Raw genomic sequence first — 22,632 nt, 5'->3', positions numbered from 1 at the left:
TGGGGGATTTATGAGAAGTGAGGAGTTTTTAACTTCAATTGAATCAATGTGCGAGAAGAAGAGAAGAAGAGGTACAATGGCACAACTGCATTTTTCTGTCATTCTTCACTTTATAGCAACCGATTGCATTTATGTTCATTCTTCAATCTTTACTTCACAGCGGCACAACTGCATTTTTACACCAAAATTTGGCCTTAAGTTGGTCGCACTTGAGGGAGTACCATTTCTCTTGGAAGGCTTGGATGAGATAAGTGATATGGGGGATGTGGGGGGAGGGGCAGGCCGCAGGAGTTTCTTTGCTGAAGAGGCGACGATGGGGAGGAAGGGCCTTGGGGAAGATGGTGGCAGCAAAGGAGACTGAGAGGGAGGGTGGTTGCAGGTGATCAAGGGTAGAGGATGAAGAGGCTATGACAGTCCACCAGAGGTGGATTGGCAGAGTTCTTGGCAGTTGGGAGTGACAACATCTATAAATATTAAATATACAATATTATTACATTTTATTAATTATTTCGATTTTTCTTTCAAGAATCACAATTGAAGCCAAAGACTGGAAAACCAAATCAAAATTGATTTTGGTCCAATTTCGATTCTGCTTTTAATTTTTTGATAATTTTTAACACCCCTATCCTCTTCCCTCTCCTCTTCTAATATAAGTAATTTCACCTTCCTCTTTTCTCCCCTTCTCCAATTTTTACTAATTTTATTTACCTTATCCTTGCATTTGTAATAATCAATCCATCATTTATCCATCTAAATCCACATCACTACTTAAATTCTGCTTAATTTTTTCATCAAACATATATAAACAACTTAAACTCCCAAGGGCGACAAAAATGAAATAAATCTCAATATCCTACTCTGCCTCTCTCTCTCTCCAAAAGCAAGATAATTAGGGCGATTTCATGGTAGTCTTTCCCCTTTTGACAGCCTAGTGCCATCCCAGAGTTCCTTTCCAGCTGTTAAGATTGAATAGTTACAGCAGATAATTATAATTTTTCCCCTTTTTGATCATTAGCTGAAATCCTCTTCCCAGGAGTCTTAAAATCAGATTTCTTGGGATAACTCAGTTGATGTTCGAGCAGAAATGGACGAGACCATCCTGAATTGAATGGTTGGCACAAAAATTACAAATTCTATTTCCTGCCAAATGAGGGCAGGTCGGAAGATTAACAGCCTTGGTTTCAACCATTTTGCAGAGAGAAGGTTAAAACAATCCTCAACTTCCCACGGCATCCAGAGAACAGAATAAGACACTTTCTCTCAAGGGCAGGTTCTGAATTATGGCATCTACAGTAAATTGATGCATTGGGTAAGGTTGGTAAGCAAAATCCACATTCTTTTTCCTTCAATAACATCTTTACATGTCAGTAATGGCAAGATGGTTAGTATGTAAAAACGGTAACCTCAGATGAAGAAGGGTAAGGGTGCTTGTTTGCTCTAAATTTTAGTGTGAACGTGTGATGGGTATCTCCACGCAGACCGCCACTGATTTCCCATTGATGTTCGACATCAGGAAGTCATCTGAGTTCAGAACTACAAAACTCATATCTGTGATTATGGAGGTGTGTTTTCCCGAACCTCGCCATGATTCAGCAGAATTAACTAAAAACCTTTGACATCTCCCTGCTCAGGCTCAAGCTGGCAGCTGAAGTTTCGCATTATTTTTCCAGCTGTAAAACAAATGATTCATCATTTGCACATCAAAATTTTTTTTAAAAAAATAATTAAGCATATGTAAGTGGATCAATCATTATCAGGTGGGTGCTAGTTCTCTCACCTAATAAAGTAAAAATAGAAGAAATCTGCATAAAGTGCTGTCTGGACAAGACCAGAGACGCAGGCTGAGAAATCAGGAAAATTTTAAAAAATAAGAGTCAGTATGCATGATCGCACAAAAAAACCTTCAATTACATGTTTAATACATAGGAATGGAATGAAATCTGACAATGAAATTGAATTTATCACTGTAATTTGTAATTGTCACCATTCAAATTTTCATATAGTTCCATTTCCCATCCCATCCCATTCCATTCCGCAAATCAAACATGACACAAATTCAATATGAATAAATTTTACCTATCCATCGACTAAAATGCGGCTCTGAGAAATAGCGATAGATCCAGTTGAGGATGTAAAATGCCCGATAAGCCCTAGAGGATACACATATAAATCAGGAACAGATTCTAAACAAAAATATTTATTGCACAGAAAGCAAAGTAAAAAACAAAGTATCTATGCCGCTCAACTAGCTGTCCATTGCCATCATAGCAATAGTTAGGTATCTCACATGATTAAGCCTGGAATTTACAGCTAATTTCCAAGATAAGTAAAGACCCAAAGAATTGGGATAATCACAAAAATGTCCCTTTAACTATAGAGCATGGCTACAAAAAGACCCTACCATTTTTTGAGCTAGTAAGCTGTCATCCTTCTTAAGTGACAGATTCTAATGGATTCCCAAGGAAAGATAACTGCTGATCTCAGAAAAAAATATTTTTGATGTGACTAAATTAGTAAATGACCCAACTTTAATGCGACTAACTGTGCCCTTCATCTCCCAAAACACAAGTGAGCATGAATCCCAAAATTTTGCAGATTTGAACACCCAAAAATGATTTTTTTTTTTTTAAAAAAACTCCGTATTTGAATGGCAGTTCCACAAAACAGATTAAGTTGATATGGAAAATGATACCGGTCAGCAACTGTGTTCCTTACATAGGTACCTGGAAATTTTGTCATGGTTGAGGTTAATGCTGTCTTGCTGAATTTCCAGATCCTCGCCCAAACACAATGGTGTGGTGGCACACAATAGAACCAATCTAATCCCCAATAAGATTGCAAGGAAATCTGGAAATGGTATGGAGAACCACAAGGGCAGACACAGATTTGATTTGCAAGGGATGTCAAATTATTATTCTTAAATTTTATGGAAGACTCCACATAGTGTGTGTAACTGACGCCACCTTCAATAGCAATATGAGAATTCTGGTTAATGCAATTTCTGCCCATGAAAAATCAAGTTTGACCATTTATGTCTCTCATTGCACACTTCGGAACAGAGAGGTAGTCATGGCAGTGGAAGTCATCATCTTGTGCTCAGTGGCTTTGTACAGCCTGGTGGACCTTACATCTCACTACTATCGTGACATCATCTACTCTCTAGTCAGAGTCATAGCGAGAGAGAGAGAGAGAGAGAGAGAGGGAGAGGGAGGGAAGAGTGAGTTCAGATTTAAACAAACCCCGCCCCCCCTCCCCCAAAAAAAAGAGCCAAAGCAACTCTTCTTTTATTCTCAGATTTCACGAGGAGAATATAGGATGCAGGCCACCATGGAGGTCACCAGTGTTTCTGCAACCATCTTTTCTCTCTAATCAATTTTTCACGCTCCTTTTTCACTTCATATGAAGCTAGCTTTGTCATTTTAACTGTAATGCTGGCATAGCAAATCGCACATGTTTTATCTAAAAGCCAGCTGTCCCAAATTGTTGACTATGGGATACCTCCCATAAAGGATGAAAATGAAGTATCTTAAAATAGAAAGACCTTTAAATATTTGGGGAAAAGTAGTAAACTCCCAATCATTTGAAGGAACATATGGCTGTTGTCAAAAAGTTATATGAACTTTAGAACAGCAAACACAATTCTGTATTTAGTTCAGTATACAAACACATGTCTAAACCAAAAAAAATTAATTAATAATTTATATATATGCACGCACACACATATAAAGCTCTGTACACATGCCAGGGAAGGGATGTAAAGTACTCATGGAAGGGATTTATTTTCCAGGGATGTTAGGTGTGAAGCAGTGGAATGGCACTTTCAGCTACAAGGAATGCAAACTTAATGCAGGTAAATGAACTTATTTCTAAAACAAAACGACAGAAATAATGTAGAAGACATAGAAAGCAAATCTGTGATATCTGCAAAGAAAGGATACATACCCAAGAAAGAAAACATATTGCCCTGTTAAATTGTCTACATTTCCACTTCGCTGTAGCAGAACTAACTGCGGGAGAATTGCAACTGCCTCCAAGTATATTGAAAATGCCCAGAAGATCTGCAGTAGATCAAATCAAAATACACAGCAGACCATGCTTATGATGGTGCATGACATCAAAATCAGTAACTAAGAACAAAAGGGTAATAGTAAATTTAAAAAAAAAAAAGAAGTTATTTTCTTAAATTAGATGGGCAAACATGAGTAAAATATTTTAAGTTACACCCATCACCACCATAACCACCCTCTCAAAGTAAACAATAAATAAATAAAGCTTTATAATCTCAATTTGAGCAATATAGAGAACAATTGCCCATCAAAAGCTATTTATTGATAGAAAAGACTCCAAACAAACATCAAACATAAGTAACAGAACAAGGTTTCTTCCGATGGAGCAAAAAAGATTTTTGACCACACATTGGACCTGCTATGTAGCGGCCCAAACACAAGCAATCCTTGAGGCAAAAGAAGAAGAAATTTCATTTATTATATTTGAATTTTAAAATTATTTTCTCACCATTTTGCCCACTGATTTGTTCCTCATATTTTTTTCCTCAATTTTTCCTTTCACTTGAGACAAAGTTCAAGGGGATATAAGCATGCACACTGCGTAGGCAAATAATTGGCTACTGCTCTAGCCATTTTTCAGGGAGCTAATAGCTAATAGCGGGCAAATACTGCTGTCCTCATTTTTTATTTTTTATTTTCTCTATCACAACTGCAACAATATGGTGCCCTTAAACTAGCAATTTCAACATTTGGCAGAAAGACACATTGATATTATTTGTACTGCTCCAACTTTTTTTCCAAATCAGATCAGATAACACTATTTTTTACACATCAACTCATACACAGTCAACTACATCCAAAAGAGCAAATCTCAATTTTCAACCATGCAAAACAAGCCCTTCTTGAGTGGCCTTCACTGCATTTCCAGCAGCCACTCCTAGAATGAGTTCACCCACTCACTCCCACCCCCTCCACTCCTTGCCAGAAGGCAATTGTAGTTTAATCCCAAGCCCCATTGGATTCCTTCTTGAAAACAGAATCATAATACAAACAAGGTTGTTAAAATAGGAATGGATTGTCGGATCAAATTGAAGATTGTAAGACGTTATCAAAGTAAATTTCAAAATCACCCTCATAAGTTAGTTTTTTGTAAGCTTGAATAATATATGCATAAAATTTAGTTGGTAAGTATTAAAAATTAAGAAAATTAAAGTGATATGCGGCTCGATTGGTTGATCCTTTTTATAACAAGGAGATCAATGTACAAATTGTAGAATTCCTAACTCAATCAGACCAACTCACAGTGAAAAGGAATAAATGCGTGTCAAACTGTCCACTTAAAATCCCAAAAATACGGTCAAGCTAGCTTCTCAAAATTAATTTCATCATCCAAGACACTATGTGCTTCATCAATATCATTGATATCATCATCAATTGCTCGTCAAGCCCATCATTAAAATTACAACCATCAACATCACATTAATTATTACAATGCATTAGTGTACTAATTTCATATTCATCCTCAACCTTAACACCAACATTTGATTCATCAACTAAACAGCAATGAACTAAACAATGAAGTTAGCAATTCATAATTTCTAAATATTTAAGTGAAAAATATCAAATCATACATTATATCTTTTGTGCTTACAAGTTGTACAAGTCAAGCACCAAGTCCATAGTCAAAGAAGTTTTGAAAGAACTAAGAATATAATTTTACTGTAGAATTTATAATGCCACTTATTCCACCAATCCTACTGGTCCAATTCCGATTCTACTGTGATCCTATGAATTTGCAATTCTACATAGGATCTAGATCATTTTGTCAAAGAAGGATCCATAGGATCCTTTAATCCAAATGATGATTTTAACAACAACGAATTGAAAGGATTTTCTTGCAACTACACTCAAAAACTCAGACTTCCATGTTTATTTGCAATGCCAATTCAGTACTCATTAAAGGAGGTTGAAGCATAAGGAATGTCCCCACCAAGCATGCCTAAAGAAAATTAAAGCACTTTGATAGTTGATAAACTAAAATATCCAACCCTCACTGCTTCTTTGTAACATCAAGCAAGTACAACAATTTTACAGGGCACGCAAGTCTCTTTCCAATGTCTCCATAAGTGGTTTAAATTATATTAACTGAATCTGAAAAAATAAATAAATAAACAAATATTTCAGCCTCACAGGTCCTCAGACTTCGGTTTCACACTGTTCCCTCATGTCATTCTTCTTCCTTAAGGTTTAGAGAAGCCCAAACATAAGTCCACAAGCCATTCATCCAAGAGTTCAACCCAATTATAAATATAAAAACTGTATTATTTCAATAGTTTACAAATAATGGTTAGAATGTCCTGTAAAAATTGCATCAATCTACTAGGTTTTAGTATCTGTCTAGGCACATGTACAGGCACAGATTTCACACAAGCCAGTATTCACAGGGAATCAACAAATAAAAACAGATACATCGACCTTAGTTATTGAATTTCTAAAACTCCATGTGTATTTAAACAAAATAAAAATTTCATTGACATGCCTAATGTAAAAGAAATAAAAAAGGCCAGGTCTTATTCAATTTCTACAGGGCCTAACACTTTATAAAATGAATTAGCAAAAAACTCAAATGAAATTATCACATATTGATATGAGTGTGGGCTATAGCCCCCAATGAATTTACAAAAAACCACTAAAGGTATACATGAAATAGGGATTACAGCAGCAGGGCTTTAGGAGATCGCACCCACTCAACAGGGGTCTAAGTCCAAATAAACAAGATTTGGGGCTCTAGTTTAATTTTCTTAGTTTTTTTTAATCGAGGGGCTAATTCCAATAAACAAGATTAGATTCCTAGAATTCTATCAATGATTTCTAAAAAATATTCACAACATATTTTAGAACATTGAGTTATTTTATTATGAGTCCTAATTTGAGGTGAACCTTAAATTATTATTTTTTCCATATTGAACCACAAATTGTTGGATGAATTATTATTTAGTCACTTATATTGAGAGATGGATTTTCAATAGCATTCCAATAAATTAATTATGGAGCAATTACAAGACATTAAAACCCGTCAAGGGCAATTGTAAGGTGTTTTCTTTCCAAATGAACATAGTAAAAAGTTGGGCCCTTTTTTCCTTAATTAATTGTTTTGAGTAGTACTCTAATAATACGTCTAGACCAATAATATAAGAGTTTATGATATTTTTTTTATAGCAAAAGAAGAATTTTATTGATAGATTAAGAATACATATAATAGTTTATGATTATAAAAGAATGATTTTAAAAACTTAAATCATATAAATAATTTAAAATTTTTAAGAGTTGCCTCATGCATGGGCCACGAATGACTCAGCCCCCACTTAACTGTAGGTCTTGGATCCACTAAAGCAATGCATGCAAAAACAAATTCCATATGCTAACTGTAGCCCTTTACATAAGCTCGGCAGAGATATATACAGGAAGATCCAAACCAATTACTTAGCTCTCTAACAATGCCTAAGTTCCTCATATCAGCCCTGTTGCATGGATAGGATTTCCTAGCAGCAACATAATTTTCAATTCTTTCTAAAAGTGCAAAATACAAGAACACACATTCTCGCAAGCCATTAAACAAATGTGGGAGCGATGGCATAAGTGTAATGAGTTTTTCCTTTTTTCCTTTTTTTTTTATTTTTCTTTTCTTTGGTTTTCTTTTGGGGGGAGGGTGATGACTGGGGTGTAGCAGCAACAACAAAGACATTTTCTTTGTGAGGGAGTGCCTTTCTGTAGAGGTCAGTGGAGATGATGTCAATGCTAGGAGGGAGAGTATCATAGGTTTTCCCAAAATTATGCTATTCAGGATCATCAGTTCTATTAGCTCCTGGACTCTGCTCATTATGGCGCCTGCAAGTTGGGAACTCTTTAGACTTGTCAACTCACCTTAATGGTAAAGCTATTAAGGATAATCCTACCCCTAGCATACACATTGTGTGCACCTCTTGCATGAAATATAATTGTGAACTTGTTTATCAAAAAGATATAATTAAGAACATTTAGGCTCAAATATAATTTCATGCTAATGAAAGCCAACTTAACTTCAGTCTCATCATTGTGAATGTGTCAGAATTATAAGTATTCAGCAAACAAAATATATCAAACTTCAAATTTTAGATCCTAGTTCAATGCTAGAAAAATAAAAACAACTACAATATATCTGAACTAAGGTAAATTTTTTTTCTGATTACCAAAAAATCATCAAGATAGATCATATTTAGAAACAATATTTCATATATTTTATTTGTTTTAGAAAGATATCAAATCCAAAATCAATTGTGGTAATTTGTATTTACAAATATGCATATACTATTTGCATTATTAATACATTTCAGTATTATCTAGATCATATGCTTATGTTAAAGTTTGATATACAATTTTGACCTTGACCCACAACCTAATATCTTAAGCTTTTAGGTAAAGTGGTAATTTAACATGATATTAACAATAGCCACGAGGTCCTACATTCTAATCTTCTTGCCCAAATTTATTGTATGATGGTTAAAAATTATCTTATTCCATGTAATGAGTTTTATTTATCATTTGTTTCCCTGTCCACATGCAATGAGGCTGCAATTGCGGGGAAGTATTACAGGTTGATATACGTTGTTGGCCCACATCTTGCAAGGAGATCAAACTTCAATAATTTTAGCTAAAGTAGTAATCCAACAGCTTCAAAAACATAACTCTTTGCCTGCTTTTTATTGGTTGTTTTAGCACTCTTACCACTGCCCATTTTTTCCATACAAAGTCCTTTCTTTTAGCTATTTTTTATACTTCAGATACATACAACTATGTGAACGGGATAATGGCTTAGAAAAAAAAAATGTAAATGGGATACTGAAATAGTAAGGCATATATGGAGGAGAGAAAGTCTTGAAAGGATCAGTTATGTCAGTAATATTATCAAAGAGAGATAAACTATGACTAATACTAGTTCTCATACATGGCTGACAGACTCAATTCTAGACTTTTTTTTGACACCCTTTATCATGGGCAATTTCTTTTTTTAACAATGTTTTTGTTACATGGATGGAATCCCCTTGGTTCCCTTTAATAAATTTTATCTTTTCTGATAAAAAAAGAAAAAAGAAAAGAAGTACTAAGAACCGTAATTGAGGGCATTTAGGCATCTGAATTTGTAGGTGTTTGATAGGAAAGGCAGAAAAGTGGGAGGATAAAAAATTTTTACTCCAAAGGGTGATTTGTGCAATACTTTTCTAGTTGTGCTCGTGCACGCCAGCCATTGGATCAAAACATTTCCATCCTCTCACCTTTCATCCTTCCTACCAAGTGTAGCCTAGCAAATGAAACGAACATGGATAATAAAAGAAAATGAACTTGCATCTGCTGGAAGGATATACTTTCCATTACATCCACTTCCCCTTATTCTAAGGTTTGGAACTGCAGGATGAACAGTTGAGGATAATGTTACTTTTGATTCACAACATGGAGCAGGTATGAAATGGAAGCTGCACAGGGGATATAATGGTTTACAAGAAAAAAGTCACTCATGCAAAAGTTTGTGTTATTCTATCCAACATGGAATAAGATAGGATAGACATTCCCATGGTGAAATTTGGGAATAGTCTTCATTGCCTATTCCATGTTATGAATTAATAAAATTTCTTGCAAGGCCGTTTCCTTTTGACAGGTACAGATTTCCCTTTGTAAGTTATTATATTCCTATATAATGACCATTCCATTCCCAACCTATTCTATTTGCGAACCAAACATAACCTAGATCTTCAAGTTACATCATTCTCAGACCTACTTTAAGATATGAAATACAATAAAATGTAATTCAATTAAAATAGCAAGAATAGTAAGGGAAAGTGAAAAATGCCTCCAAAGAAGCATCCAAAGAATGCCTCTACAAAAACTTGGAAAGAGCTGACAACTAAAGCATAATATTTCATCAAATTTCAACAAAATATTGGCATTTTTATGGAAGTGCGGTTTTCAAACAAGCTAAGTGAACAGTATTGTTATTAGATAAGCTAAGAGAACCTGGCTCAAAGAAGGACTCTCTTCCACCGCCCGCTGGTGAAACTAACTTGAAAGTAACAATTAAAAATTGGTAAAGTGGGCAATGGAAGCATTGACATTTTTATAGTAAGGTTTTCAAATAAGCTAAGAGAACATTAATATTTTTAAGGAAGATGGGAGAACCTGGTTCAAAGAAGGGATCTCCTGCACAGTCCGCTAGTTTCAATGACAAAAGTAACTATGACAAATTGGTAAAGTTGACAATGAGAGAGTCACCTCTTGAAATGTGAACTTCTCGTGAACAAGGAGCGCCAAGACAAAGCTTGCGGCAACGAGAAGGTAGTGACGAAAGGTGTCGAGCTCTCTGTCATAGGACCGCTTCACTACACGGTGCACCCGCATGCACCACACGATTGCCAGAGAGGTTACAATGAACACAATCTTCATCACAGTGTTGTACACGGAGATGAAGTCGGTGAATAGATCCAAGTAGCGAGTCAAGAACACCAGGGCATACAGCTCCTGCGTCTTGAGCGAAATCCCTAATCAAACAGCAAAGGAACTCACTGAACAAAACCCTAGAAAATGATCAATTGAAGCCCCTATGGACAACTTTTTCTTGCCTTTGAGAGCTGAATGAAACCAAGTTCTTGCATTGAAGAACAAGAAGGAGAGTGTATTCGAAATGAAATGGTACCTGAACATGATTTGGTAGCGTAGATTTTGAGGAGGAGGACTATGATACTGATGAGATGCGTCATGTCCCCAGCTAATCGGAAGATATTCATGGCTGTGAAGGTGAAATGGAGACGCTTATGCTGCTGCTGTGACCTAGATTTCAGAGAGAGAGAGAGAGATGACGAGTTATGGTCTGATGGAGGATCTAGAGGAACTCGGGAAGTGGAACGGAGACGAAGGGGATTTTGAGAGACGGGGTGACGCGTCTCCAACCGGTGAGAACTAGTTCCATATAGGACCTTGCTACCACGCCATCGCCGCAACTGGCAATCAAAATTTACTTTCTCCTTTTATGGAGAAAATAAAATAAAAGAAAATAAAAAATAAAGAGGAAAAACATGACATCCCCTAAATTTGAATTTTAAAAAAAAAAAAAAGTAATTTTTCCTAATTTTTCAAAATTTTCAAAAATCTCCTTCAAATTTCAAAATTTTCAAAAACTTTCCTGAAATTTGCCAAAAAAAAATACAAATTTATTTTTATCTTTTTATAAAAAAATAAATTTTTTAGGAAATATCTAAATTTTTTTATCAAACTTCAAGAGAGGTTTGTGACATGTTTAGAATTTCAAAAGAAATCTATGATATTTTTAAAATATTATAAGAAGTTTTTATCTTTTTATCAAGTCTTATAAAAATTGAATGTCTTTTATTCAAAATAAAAGTAAAAGATGTTTCTGAAATAAATGCTACTTCAAATTGATCGAGTAAGAATAAGTTGAATAACTTTTGAAAAAAACTAATAGAAGTAAATAATTATAATAAATTAATAATGTAAAAGCATATTTATACTAGTAAATTAAAATAAATCATTCTCACTAATTTTCCAAATTTGCAATCTTAAGTTTTTAAAATTTTAATTTTTTAGATAAAATGTCATTGGTTGGAGATTCGAGTCTCTCACTCTTGTGGTTAATTTTATTTAAAATTGTATTGTAAAAAATTATTAACAAGTCAATTCTCCTACTCTATTTACACCCATTCTTCTTCTTGCATCCTCCTTTTATGCCCAAATCCCCTCCTATCTTAATTTTCTTAAATTTATAAAAGAAATTTTTCATTGGTTGGAGGTTTGGATCTCTCACTCTCATAGGCCAATTTTTTTTATAAAAAAAATTGTTCATAAAAAATTGAATTAATTAGTAAGTCAAATATCATTATTCCCTTTGTGCTCCTTTTCTTCTTTCCACGCATTAGCCTTTTATGCCAAAATACTCTCTCAAGTCACATTTTCTCTCTCCGATTATAAATAACTTGGGCTCTCTCTCTCTCTCTCTCTCTCTCTCTCTCTCTCTCTCTCTCTCTCTCTCTCTCTCTCTATATATATATATATATATATATATATATATGAGTCCGATATCACCCTTTCAAAAGCTTTCTTCTCCACTTGCTCCACCCGTTTAACCGTTAAAAACCCAAAGTAAGTGAATATTAACATTTTGGAAGCTTGGAGTTAATGAGCCTTATGGTAAGTGATAACCATATTAAAGTTATTGGCTTAAAGCACTAATCGATTGGATTTTACTGTGTGGGTCATACTCGCGTGAAGAACCCATGATGGGTAAGGTCTCCTTACACTGATATTCAAATAACAAGGAGAAGTCCTACCATCACCCTAATTTATTGTTATTGTGCATCAACTCACACACACATCCAAGAAAGGAAGATGATAGTGAGCTCCTTGGACATAGTGAAACTCTTCGAATGTTAATAATAGAAATCATGGTTCAAGATATACACCTATAAATTATTTTTTGTATTTTTTTCACTTGTCTATTATTTATTTGGAAAATCATTCTATTGTATTAGAATGTTTTTGTTATTGTTTCAAAAATTGATTATTAATTGTTATTAGAGCATTTTCTCAATCATTCATGGTTATGTCCAAGAGGAAAAAAAAAAGGTTTGATTTTTATTTCTTATTGAAATTAAAATATGTTGATATTGAAAGAAATAAGATATGAATAAAAGGTTCTGACCTCAATACCAAACCAATCCGTGTATTGGTTTATTTATACAACGCAAGTTGCTACAATGATACATTTGGAATTTGAAATACAAACAATAAATATTGAGTACAAGATATGCGGAAGCAAAAATTAAAATTAAATCAGGTTGTTGGAGCCGATATGTTTGTTGCAGATGTTGAAGTCGTTGGCGAGAAATCTGTTGTGTCGAGATTTGAGGAAGTGGACTGATTCTCTTGTTTAACATCCCCCTGCTAGCTGGAAGGGGGTAGGCACCTTTGCAGCTTGTGCCGAAGCTCACAAAATCGACTTGTGCTTAATCCTTTTGTAAAAACATCAGCAATCTGGGCTTGGGAACAAATAATTTGAGTGTAATATCTTTATTAAGAACTTTCTCACGGATAAAATGGTAGTCCACTTCGATATGCTTGGTTCTAGCATGAAAGACAAGATTAGAAGCTATGCACCAATGTTGTCACACCAAATTGTAGGAGGGATAAATATAGGTATACATAGGTCTCTGAGAAGCATTCTAACCCAATAGAGTTCGTTGTGGTGATTGCTAAAGCCCGATATTCCGCCTCAGTGCTGGAGCGTGCTACAATAGTTTATTTCTTAGTAATCCAAGACACTAAACAGGAACCAAGAAATGCACCATAGCATGCAGTCGAATGGTGATCATCAGGATTACTAGCCTAAACGAAGTTGTAATAGGCTTGAAGAGTAAGAGATCCCTTTTGATACCACAAGCTATTGTCAATTGTTCCTTTGAGATAGCAGAGAACCCGCTTAGCAGCAAACCAGTGAGTATATCTTGGACAATGTATATGCTGGCATAGTTATTGTCACGACTTTTGAGGATGCGAACTTGGGACAAATCAAAATGATGATGAAATGAAATGTGTGATTTTAGAAATGTGATTTTCGTGAAAAATAGTGTGTGATAGAGTTGTCACTAATTTTTTAGTGTGGTTAAAACACTTGATTACTACCTGGTAAAGGGTAGAATCGGTCTGCACTACCAGAGTCAAGCTCGAGAGTTCGGTTACGAGAGAGGAAGGTATTAGCACCTCTTACACGCCCGTTCTTTCAAACTGTACCTAATTAATCGAAAATTATCCCAAAATAAATTTGATAAGCCTTCGAAAATTACTACCTTTCAAAAAACAAAGAAAATGCACAAAATAAAATACCATATAAGTATTCCCTCGGAATTGGGGCATATCGTGCTTCAAAAAACTCACTGTCTTCCTTTGCAATAATCGAGATTGGAAAATCGAGAAAATACAGTACGAAATACGCTCCCGGGGTTTTGAAATTTTATAGAATTTTTTCTAAGTATGAAAATAATATTTCTTGAGGTTTTGAATTTATTTGGGGATAAAAACTTTGTGAAAATGAGGTTTCCAACAAAAAAATATTGTTTATATTTTCCTATGATTTTTCCTGAATTTTTATGTGATTTTCCAAAAAGCAATTAAAAACATGATTTGTGGTTCTGGATTTTTAATTGAAATAACACAACTACAATTAAGCAAAAACACTTTTTCTAGAATTTTCCTGCATTTTCTGTATTTTTTCTTATTTTTAGGAATTTTTTATGAATTTTTTGTAAGTTTTATGAATTATTTGAAATTCAAAATCAAATAAGAAAAGGTTAAAAAGAGACGAATCAGGTGAAGCCGATTCAGGGGGAAGACCGGTCAAACATTGACCGATCCGAGGGAGACCGATTTAAGATTCAAGTTAGGACCAAAGCACCACGTGGCGGCATCCGAGCGGCTGGCACCCTGCGAGTAGGATTGGAGATGTGGCATCATCTTGAACATTTGTTGAAGGCAAAGATCTAACGGTTGAGACACGGCCACATTTTGCCTACCGCACACGAGAAAAGGTGCGCCACAAGTCTCGTTGTGAATGGTGGCCTGGATGCTGGTGGGGATTCGTGTATTGGATCAATCTTGGGCATCTGTTAAGGTGTGAATCTAACGGCTACCAGGGAAGGCCGCCAGGCATTAATGTAGAGGGGGGACAAACGCACCACGTATTGATGCGGGGGAGCATGCAAGGCTTCATAATGACCACTACCACAGGCAATCTGGGCCATTGACACGCTGCAGAGATTGGACGGTGTTAGTTGAGCGTGTTAGAGCAGTTGATGAGGGCAAATTGTTGCCATCCAATGGATCTAGATCGAGCGGCGACAATTAAACATGTCAGAGATGCTAACGTTGACGAGATCATGGCCCTCCACGAAAACCCAAATCGAACGGTGATGGATTTGTTGTCAACGTGGCTTCATCTGATGCATTTAAGACAGACACATAACGAATGGCCGGGATTCATCTGTGCACAACCTTAATCGTAGGATGATGGGAGGTACCACATGTCAGATTCCCTGGGTCCCGAGGTAGGGCATATTTAAACTAAAAATTTCCATTTTTCTTATTTTTTCCACTTCTCTCGAACACACTCTCTATTACTTTTCCCTTTCTCTCATTCTTAGTCTCCTTCTTCCATCAAAAACCTAACTCAAAAGCCCAAGGGTTTCTATAACTTCTCAATGCCTGCAACCTTCTCAGTTGTTACCCTTCTTCCTCTCCTTCACCTTTCTTCTTTCTTTCTTCTTTACCTTCTCTTGGTTTATCCTCTACGACTCAGTTCTGCTTGAAACCCTAGGTTCTCCTTTTCATCTCTCCCTCTCTTCCATAATCGGAACCGTAGATGTCACGCCCTGAACTCGCAGATGGACCCCAAGTGTGAATTTAGTAACCTAACCTGTCTCTGTATCAATTAAAACATACATGATACTACACTAAATGAGATTCCAACCCCATGGGGTACGCGTATACCCTATACACATTCACATACATATACATACACATCACATACACGGTGAAAATGTTCTTTCTAATACATACAACGTACCATACCAGAGTCTACACATAACCAAAGTCTATGCTCTAAAATAGAGTACATACCCGGGGTGTCTACAAAACCCAACAATGACCACCCGGTTACGAAAAATCAGTACTTACTCAATTACTATACGTAGCTAACCGACAACCATGCTCCCAAGCGCTAGGACGCTAGTTTCGGCTACTCGAAAGACCTAAATCAAATTTGTATATTCGGGGTGAGACATCTCTCAATAAGGAAGAAACAGGTTACATCAGTGTGTGGCACATAAGTGTTATTTCGACATAAAACATGACATAATACAGTTCCAGTATTTTCATAATCCAGTTCTAGTACATACGATACAAAACATATGGTCAGTGTCGTCATACTCTTAGGCCGCAACCGACCGCATTACATGGAGCTCCCGATACCCTGGCATTAGTCGAAGCCCCACAACGATATCGTTCCTAATACGGTGTTCACTCACACCCATTGGTGATCAACAGGAACAAACAAGTGATATTTCACACCCTCGGATATAGAGTCGTACACTCTCGCCCACGGTATTTAGCCGAGACATGGCATTTGCCCATGGTAATTAGCCGAGACATGGAAATTTCATAAAACCTAGAATATTTTGGAACTCATGTTCTTATGCCTCTCAGCTTATGGTAATTAGTCGTCATGGCTGTTTTCACAAACCTGGAACATTTTACATACAACAGTTCATTCCACACTCATTTGGGTATACAACAAAACATATCGTTTTCAATTCGAGAATACAGTTTAATACAAATACAGGTACGATCATCTCAATACCACAGTTTATACAAATATATGATTTTCCAAAAGAAACAGAGATGATACTGGACCCCCAATTTCCCCCAAAAACTGTAACCCAAAAATCTCGTATTTTCACCCAATAGATTTTCTCAAATAAGTAGCCAAAACATGTATACAATCATAAACTATAGGTTTACCGATTCCGATTTCAAAAATAACTGATATAAACAGAATCCCCTTACTTTAACCCAAAAACCAAAATGCGAACTCAACAGCTCCAAAACAACGAATCGAGTTACCAAGACCTAAACAATGAAAAACAATACTTCCTTACAATCCTATTCTTTACAGATCTACCGAAATGAAAACATATTCAGAGCGTTACCTCAATTTTGGGTCAAAACCCGAAAATCCTTGAAATGAAATTCCTATCCGCTATAAACATAGAGATTCTCCTCCTGATCCACGTAGCAACGTCGAATCGTTGATTCCGATAACGAACGACTCGAAATCTTAGAGACAGGGAGAGAGAGTGTTTGAGTTCTAGAGAGAGAGAGAGAGAGAGAGGATTTTTATTTCTTAATCATGAAGAAATGGAAAAATCAACTTATAAACCTTTGACCCGGCCAGACTCATCGACGAGATAGCGTCCTTGTCGACGAGCTGCAGAAGGAAGTTCGTCGACGTCAAGGTAGACTCGTCAACGAGCCTAAGATTTCAAAATTTTCCAAAATCCCTCGTTATCTCCTCGTCAACGAGCTACTGAGTTTCATCGCCAAGCTTCATAAGAGACTTCGTTGACGAGAAAAGAAGCCTCGTCGACAAGCCCTGCTGATTTTTACCTTTTTAAATTTTCCTTCTATTTTCTTATTTATTTAATATACCTATCTCGGGTCAAGTTCTTACAACCTCCCCTCCTTACAAAATCTCATCCTCGAAATTTGTAATCTCTCATTTACCAACTTAACAACATACCCAAATGCATACCCGACTTTAGAAAAAGTCGGCGGCCACCCACATAGCAGCCCCGTCCCAAATACATACATACCCTCACTTATGGCAGAGGAATATCATGGTTACATACATACCATCTCAGGAGCTCACAATATTACAAAACTCTCCCCGAGATCATCCACACACATCATTACTATGATAACAGAATATTACATACATACCCATACCGATCCTGCTACCAAAGCTACTACTCAGAACAACTGTGGATATTTCCGGCTTATTTCCGTCTCCAATTCCTAAGAAGCTTCCTCAACCACATGATTCCGCCACAACACTTTCACTAACGGTATTTCCTTGGTACGCAACTTTTGAACTTTCTGGTCCAGAATCTGAACGAGTATCTCCTCATACGCCAAAGCATCTCCAATCTCTAAGGATTCGTAACTAGTCACATGTGACAGATTCGGCACATACCTTCTCAACATGGATACATGGAATACATTGTGGATCTGAGAGAGCATTGGAGGTAATGCAATCCTGTAGGCTAGTGGACCCACTTGTTCAAGTATCTTGAATGGCCTAATATACCTCGGGCTCAGCTTCCTCTTCTTTCCGAATCTTATCAACCCTTTCATCAAAGTGATTCTCAGAAATATCTTACCCCCTACCTCGAATTCCAACTCACGACGGTGAACATCCGCGTAACTCTTCTGCCGACTCTTAGTTGATTCAATTCTATCCCTAATCAGTATGACTTCCTCAGAAGCCTGTTGTACGAGTTCGAGACCCAATATCTACCATTCACCAACCTCATCCCAATACAGAGGAGATCTACATCTCCGACCATACAATGCTTCGAACGGTGTTATACCAATACTAGCTTGGAAGCTATTTTTATAGGCAAATTCCATTAACGATAGAAACTGAATCCAACTACTGCCGAAATCTAACACGCAAGCTCGTAACATATCCTTCAATATCTACATCATCCTCTCTAACTGTCCATCAGTCTGGCCATGGAACGCTATACTGAAAGTAAGTTTTGTCCCCAGTGCTTCCTATAAGCTCTGCCAGAATCGAGAAGTGAACCTCGGGTCTCAATATGAAACAATGGACATTAGTATACCGTGCATTCTAACTATCTTTTGCATGTATAGATCTGCTAGCCTACTCAAGGAGTAACTAACCTTTATCAGTACAAAGTGAGCAGATTTCGTCAACTTGACAACGATCACCCAAGTTACATTATGCCCGTGAAGCACTGGTGGCAATCCGGTGACAATCCATGGAAATATGCTCCCATTTCCATTCTAGAATACTCAATGGCTGCAACAGCTTTACCGGCCTTCGATGTTCAACTTTCACTTGCTAACACGTCAGACATTGCTCCATAAACCAGGCAATCTCTCGTTTCATGCCACTCCACCAGAAGGACTCGCGCAAATCCTGATACATCTTCGTACTACCCGGATGTACCGTATACAAAGAACGATGCGCCTCCTCCAAGATTGTCCTCTTTATACCTTCATCGTTTGGAACACACAGCCTGGTCCCAAACCTTAGCACACCTTCCTTGGAGATGTTAAAATCTGTAGTCGACCCTTGCTACACTTTCTCCACGGTCTCAACTAACTCCACATCACTAGCCCGGGTTGCTTTAATCCTCTCAATAACGTTGACTAAATCACCAAGCTAGCAATGAAAGCCTAATGATTACCATCCACCAACTCCACGCTAAGACTTTCCATATCCCGTCTGATATGATGTTGAACTATAACTATAGATATTGCAGCATGCTCTGACTTTTGACTCAACACATCAGCTACCACGTTAGCTTTCCTTAGATGATAGCTAATGGTGCAATCATAGTCCTTGATCAGTTCAAGCCACCTTCTCTGCCCCATGTTCATCTCCTTCTATGTGAAAAAGTACTTAAGGCTCTTGTGGTCCGTAAAGATCTCACACTGTTCACCGTATAAGTAGTTTCTCCAAATCTTCAACGCATATACTACTGCCGCCAACTTCAGATCATGCGTGGGGTAATTCTTCTCGTACTCCTTGAGTTACCTAGAAGCATAAGCAATTACTTTCCCTTGTTGCATCAGCACACATCCCAAACCCTTTAGCGATGCGTCGCTGTAAATCACAAAACCATTGTCCTCATATGGGATGGTTAAAATCAGAGTAGTGACCAGTCGGTGTTTCAACTCCTAGAAACTCTGCTCGCACTCATTGGTCCATTCAAGTCTCACACCCTTCCTCGTCAACTGTGTCAGAGGGCTAGATAACTTAGAGAATCCCTCCACGAACCGTCGGTAATACCCAACCAGTCTTAGGAAACTCCAAACATCCTGCGTGGTCTTCGGTTTCACCCAATCGACCACTGCTTCAATCTTACCAGGATTAACTGAGATACCACCCTTGGACACGACATGGCCTAGAAACAAGACCTGATTCACTCGCGTTTCCTCAACTTGGCATACAACTTCTTCCCCCATAGAACCTGAAGTACCAACCTCAGATGATTTTCGTGCTTTTCCAAACTCTTAGAATATATCAGAATATCGTCGATGAATACCACTACAAACTGATCTAGGTACTTATGGAAAACCCTATTTATTAGGTCCATAAATACCGCCAAGGCGTTAGTCAACTCAAATGGCATGACCATAAACTCGTAGTGACCGTATTTGGTTTTGGAAAGCAGTTTTCGCAACATTCTCAGTCCTAACTCTCACCTGAAGATACCATGATCGTAGATCGATATTCGAAAAGACCTGCGTTCCTTGCAACTGGTCAAACAGATCATCTATACGAGGCAATGGGTATCGGTTCTTCACTGTTACCTTGTTGATCTCACGATAATCAATGCACATTCACATCGACCCGTCCTTCTTCTTCACAAACAATACTGGAGCTCCCCATGGCGAAACACTAGGTTTGATAAAGTCCTTATCCTTTAGTTCCTTCAACTACTCCTTCAACTCTCTAAGTTTAGCTCGAGACATTTGGTATGGAGCTTTTGAAATTGATCCCTTTCCTGGCAGCAATTCAATAGCGAACTCCACCTCACGATCAGGAGGTAAATCGGGTAAGTCTTCTGGGAATATATCCGAAAATTCGTTAACCACTTGGATATCTTTGAGCTTCAAATCATCCCAAGGTGGTTCCTTCATGCAAGCTAGATACCCTTGACATCCATCCAAAAGTAGCCTTCTTACCTGTATAGTCAATAGAATCTATGGCATCGAACGCACACACGATCCTACGAACTCATACTCCTGCTTCCTAGGAGGTCTGAACACTATTACCTTCCTACAACAATCAATCACCGCATAACTAGAGAATAACCAATCCATCAGTATGATGTCAAATCCACACATGTCATACACAAGATTCATTGGTAGCAGCCTTCCATGAATAACTACTAGGCAGTTTCCTAACATCTTACTATAGATCGTTACACTCTCAGTCGGTGTAGCCACAGACAACCACTCATCCATCACTTAGGTTTCAACCCCACACAATTTCACAAAACTTGCAGATATAAAAGAATGGGTTGCTCCCGAATCAAATAAGACAACAGCTCTATTCGAAAACAATAACATGGTACCAGTCATCACGTTTCCAGCATGTTCCACATCTGCTAGAGTAAGAGAGTACACACTCGCTGGAGCCGTGTTTGCCTAATAGTTTCCTCGAGGCATCTGGTTACTTCCACGATTTTGGCTCGGTGCAGGCATATCGCTCCTTTGTGCCTGACAGTTTCGGGATATATGGTCTAGTTTGCCATAATTGTAGCAGTTACCCCATAATGGATGGCATTCACCATCATGCCATTTATAGCACCTGGTGCATTCTGCGAGAGACGGATCCCTTTGAGGACCCTATCGTTTGGTATTCAAGCGATAACCCGAACCATAACTCTTCTTCTTCCACGATCCCTGCCGAGAACCAGTCTGAGAACCAGAAGATACTAGCCTCTTCTTTTGTTCTTGTACCACCTCGTTCCCCTGGAGGTCAGCCTCAACTATGGTGGTGTTATCCACCAGAACAAAGAACTCTCGAATCTACAGCATACCCACAAGCCTGCAGATGTCCTTCCTCAGACCCTTCTTGAACCTTCGAGTCTTCTCATACTTGTTCGAGATCAAACACGGCGTGAAACGAGATAGCTCAATATATCTGGCAGCATATCTCTGCACCGTCAGGGTTCCTTGAGTCAAGCTCGAGAACTCATCGACCTTCGCATCACGAGTGGAAGCTAGGAAGTATCTCTCAAAAAATACCTCCTTGAAGCGGCTCCAAGTCATACTAGATGGACCAGCTCTCTAATTCTCAAGCAGACTCACAGCCGTCCACCATCTTTCAGCTTCTCCTGCCAGTTGAAAAGTAGAATAAAGAACCTTCTGCTGGTCAGTGCAGTGCAAAACTTCCAATATCTTCTTGATCATCTGCACCCAGTTTTTTGCTACTATCGGATCGGGTCCTCCTGTAAATTTCGGAGGGTGCATGCGGGTGAACCTCTCTATGGTACAACCCATAACAGTAGGAGAATGCTCACGTCTCCTAACACTTCGCCTAATCTCCCGTATGATCTGCCTTGTCACATCCCGAGGCACAGAAGGAGACTCGTCACTCGTAGTCCCCTCGGAATCACTATCCAAGTTGTAATCCTTAGGCTCCATTCTGAAAGTAAGATAGGAATCAGTTAGAATTCCTATATCATACATAGTTAATACAATCATTGAAAGTTAATCATGTTAACTACAACTCTCACGGGGCTAGGTCTGTCCTACCACACCAATACAAAACCATTAATAGTTTGTCGTGATTTTACTGAAATCGTCATTCCAGGAAAAACACAGAACACCATGCCAAAGTGTCCCCGTCTAGCTACAAGACAACCCTCGACCTATTCTACCCATTTCCTACATCCTATACTCTGGTATGTTCACATAACTACGCCTAACCAAGTCTACAAGACCTAACAGCCTGGTTAGCTCTGATATCAAGCTGTCATCCATGGATGGGCCCTAGGTGTGAATTTAGTAACCTAACCTGTCTCTGTATCAATTAAAATACACATGATACTACACTAAATGAGGGTCTGACCTCGTAGGGTACATGTATACCCTATACACATTCACATACACATACATACACATCACATACACAGCGGAAATGTTCTTTCTAATACATACAACGCACCATACCAGAGTCTACACATAACTAGAGTCTACGCTCCAAAATATA

The 22,632-nt window shown here is 37.7% G+C and overlaps 1 protein-coding gene across 1 annotated transcript; it reads right to left on the bottom strand.

Moving 5' to 3' along the window:
- Window positions 1–1,254: 1,254 nt before the first annotated feature.
- Window positions 1,255–11,037, bottom strand: LOC131144606 (ER lumen protein-retaining receptor A). Its single transcript, XM_058093339.1, has 6 exons — window positions 10,732–11,037; window positions 10,311–10,576; window positions 3,943–4,058; window positions 2,077–2,150; window positions 1,778–1,841; window positions 1,255–1,670 (listed from the first exon to the last, which is right to left on the bottom strand). The coding sequence occupies exons 1-6, from the start codon at window positions 10,820–10,822 to the stop codon at window positions 1,634–1,636; spliced, it is 648 nt and encodes a 215-aa protein (XP_057949322.1). The 5' UTR covers window positions 10,823–11,037; the 3' UTR covers window positions 1,255–1,633.
- Between the last annotated feature and the right edge of the window lie 11,595 nt (window positions 11,038–22,632).

Source organism: Malania oleifera, chromosome 12, assembly GCF_029873635.1.
Source record: "Malania oleifera isolate guangnan ecotype guangnan chromosome 12, ASM2987363v1, whole genome shotgun sequence".
Lineage (NCBI taxonomy): Eukaryota > Viridiplantae > Streptophyta > Magnoliopsida > Santalales > Ximeniaceae > Malania > Malania oleifera.
This window is presented reverse-complemented; position numbering and strand designations above follow the sequence as displayed.

Excerpts from the sequence above, each read along its gene's own strand:
- LOC131144606 (XM_058093339.1), bottom strand. The coding sequence starts at position 10,822 with ATGAATATCTTCCGATTAGCTGGGGACATGACGCATCTCATCAGTATC. Across the intron at positions 4,059-10,310 it reads AGAAGTTCACATTTCAAGAG|ATCTTCTGGGCATTTTCAAT; the intron begins GTGACTCTCTCA and ends GATCTACTGCAG. Across the intron at positions 1,671-1,777 it reads TTCTATTTTTACTTTATTAG|CTGGAAAAATAATGCGAAAC; the intron begins GTGAGAGAACTA and ends TTTGTTTTACAG.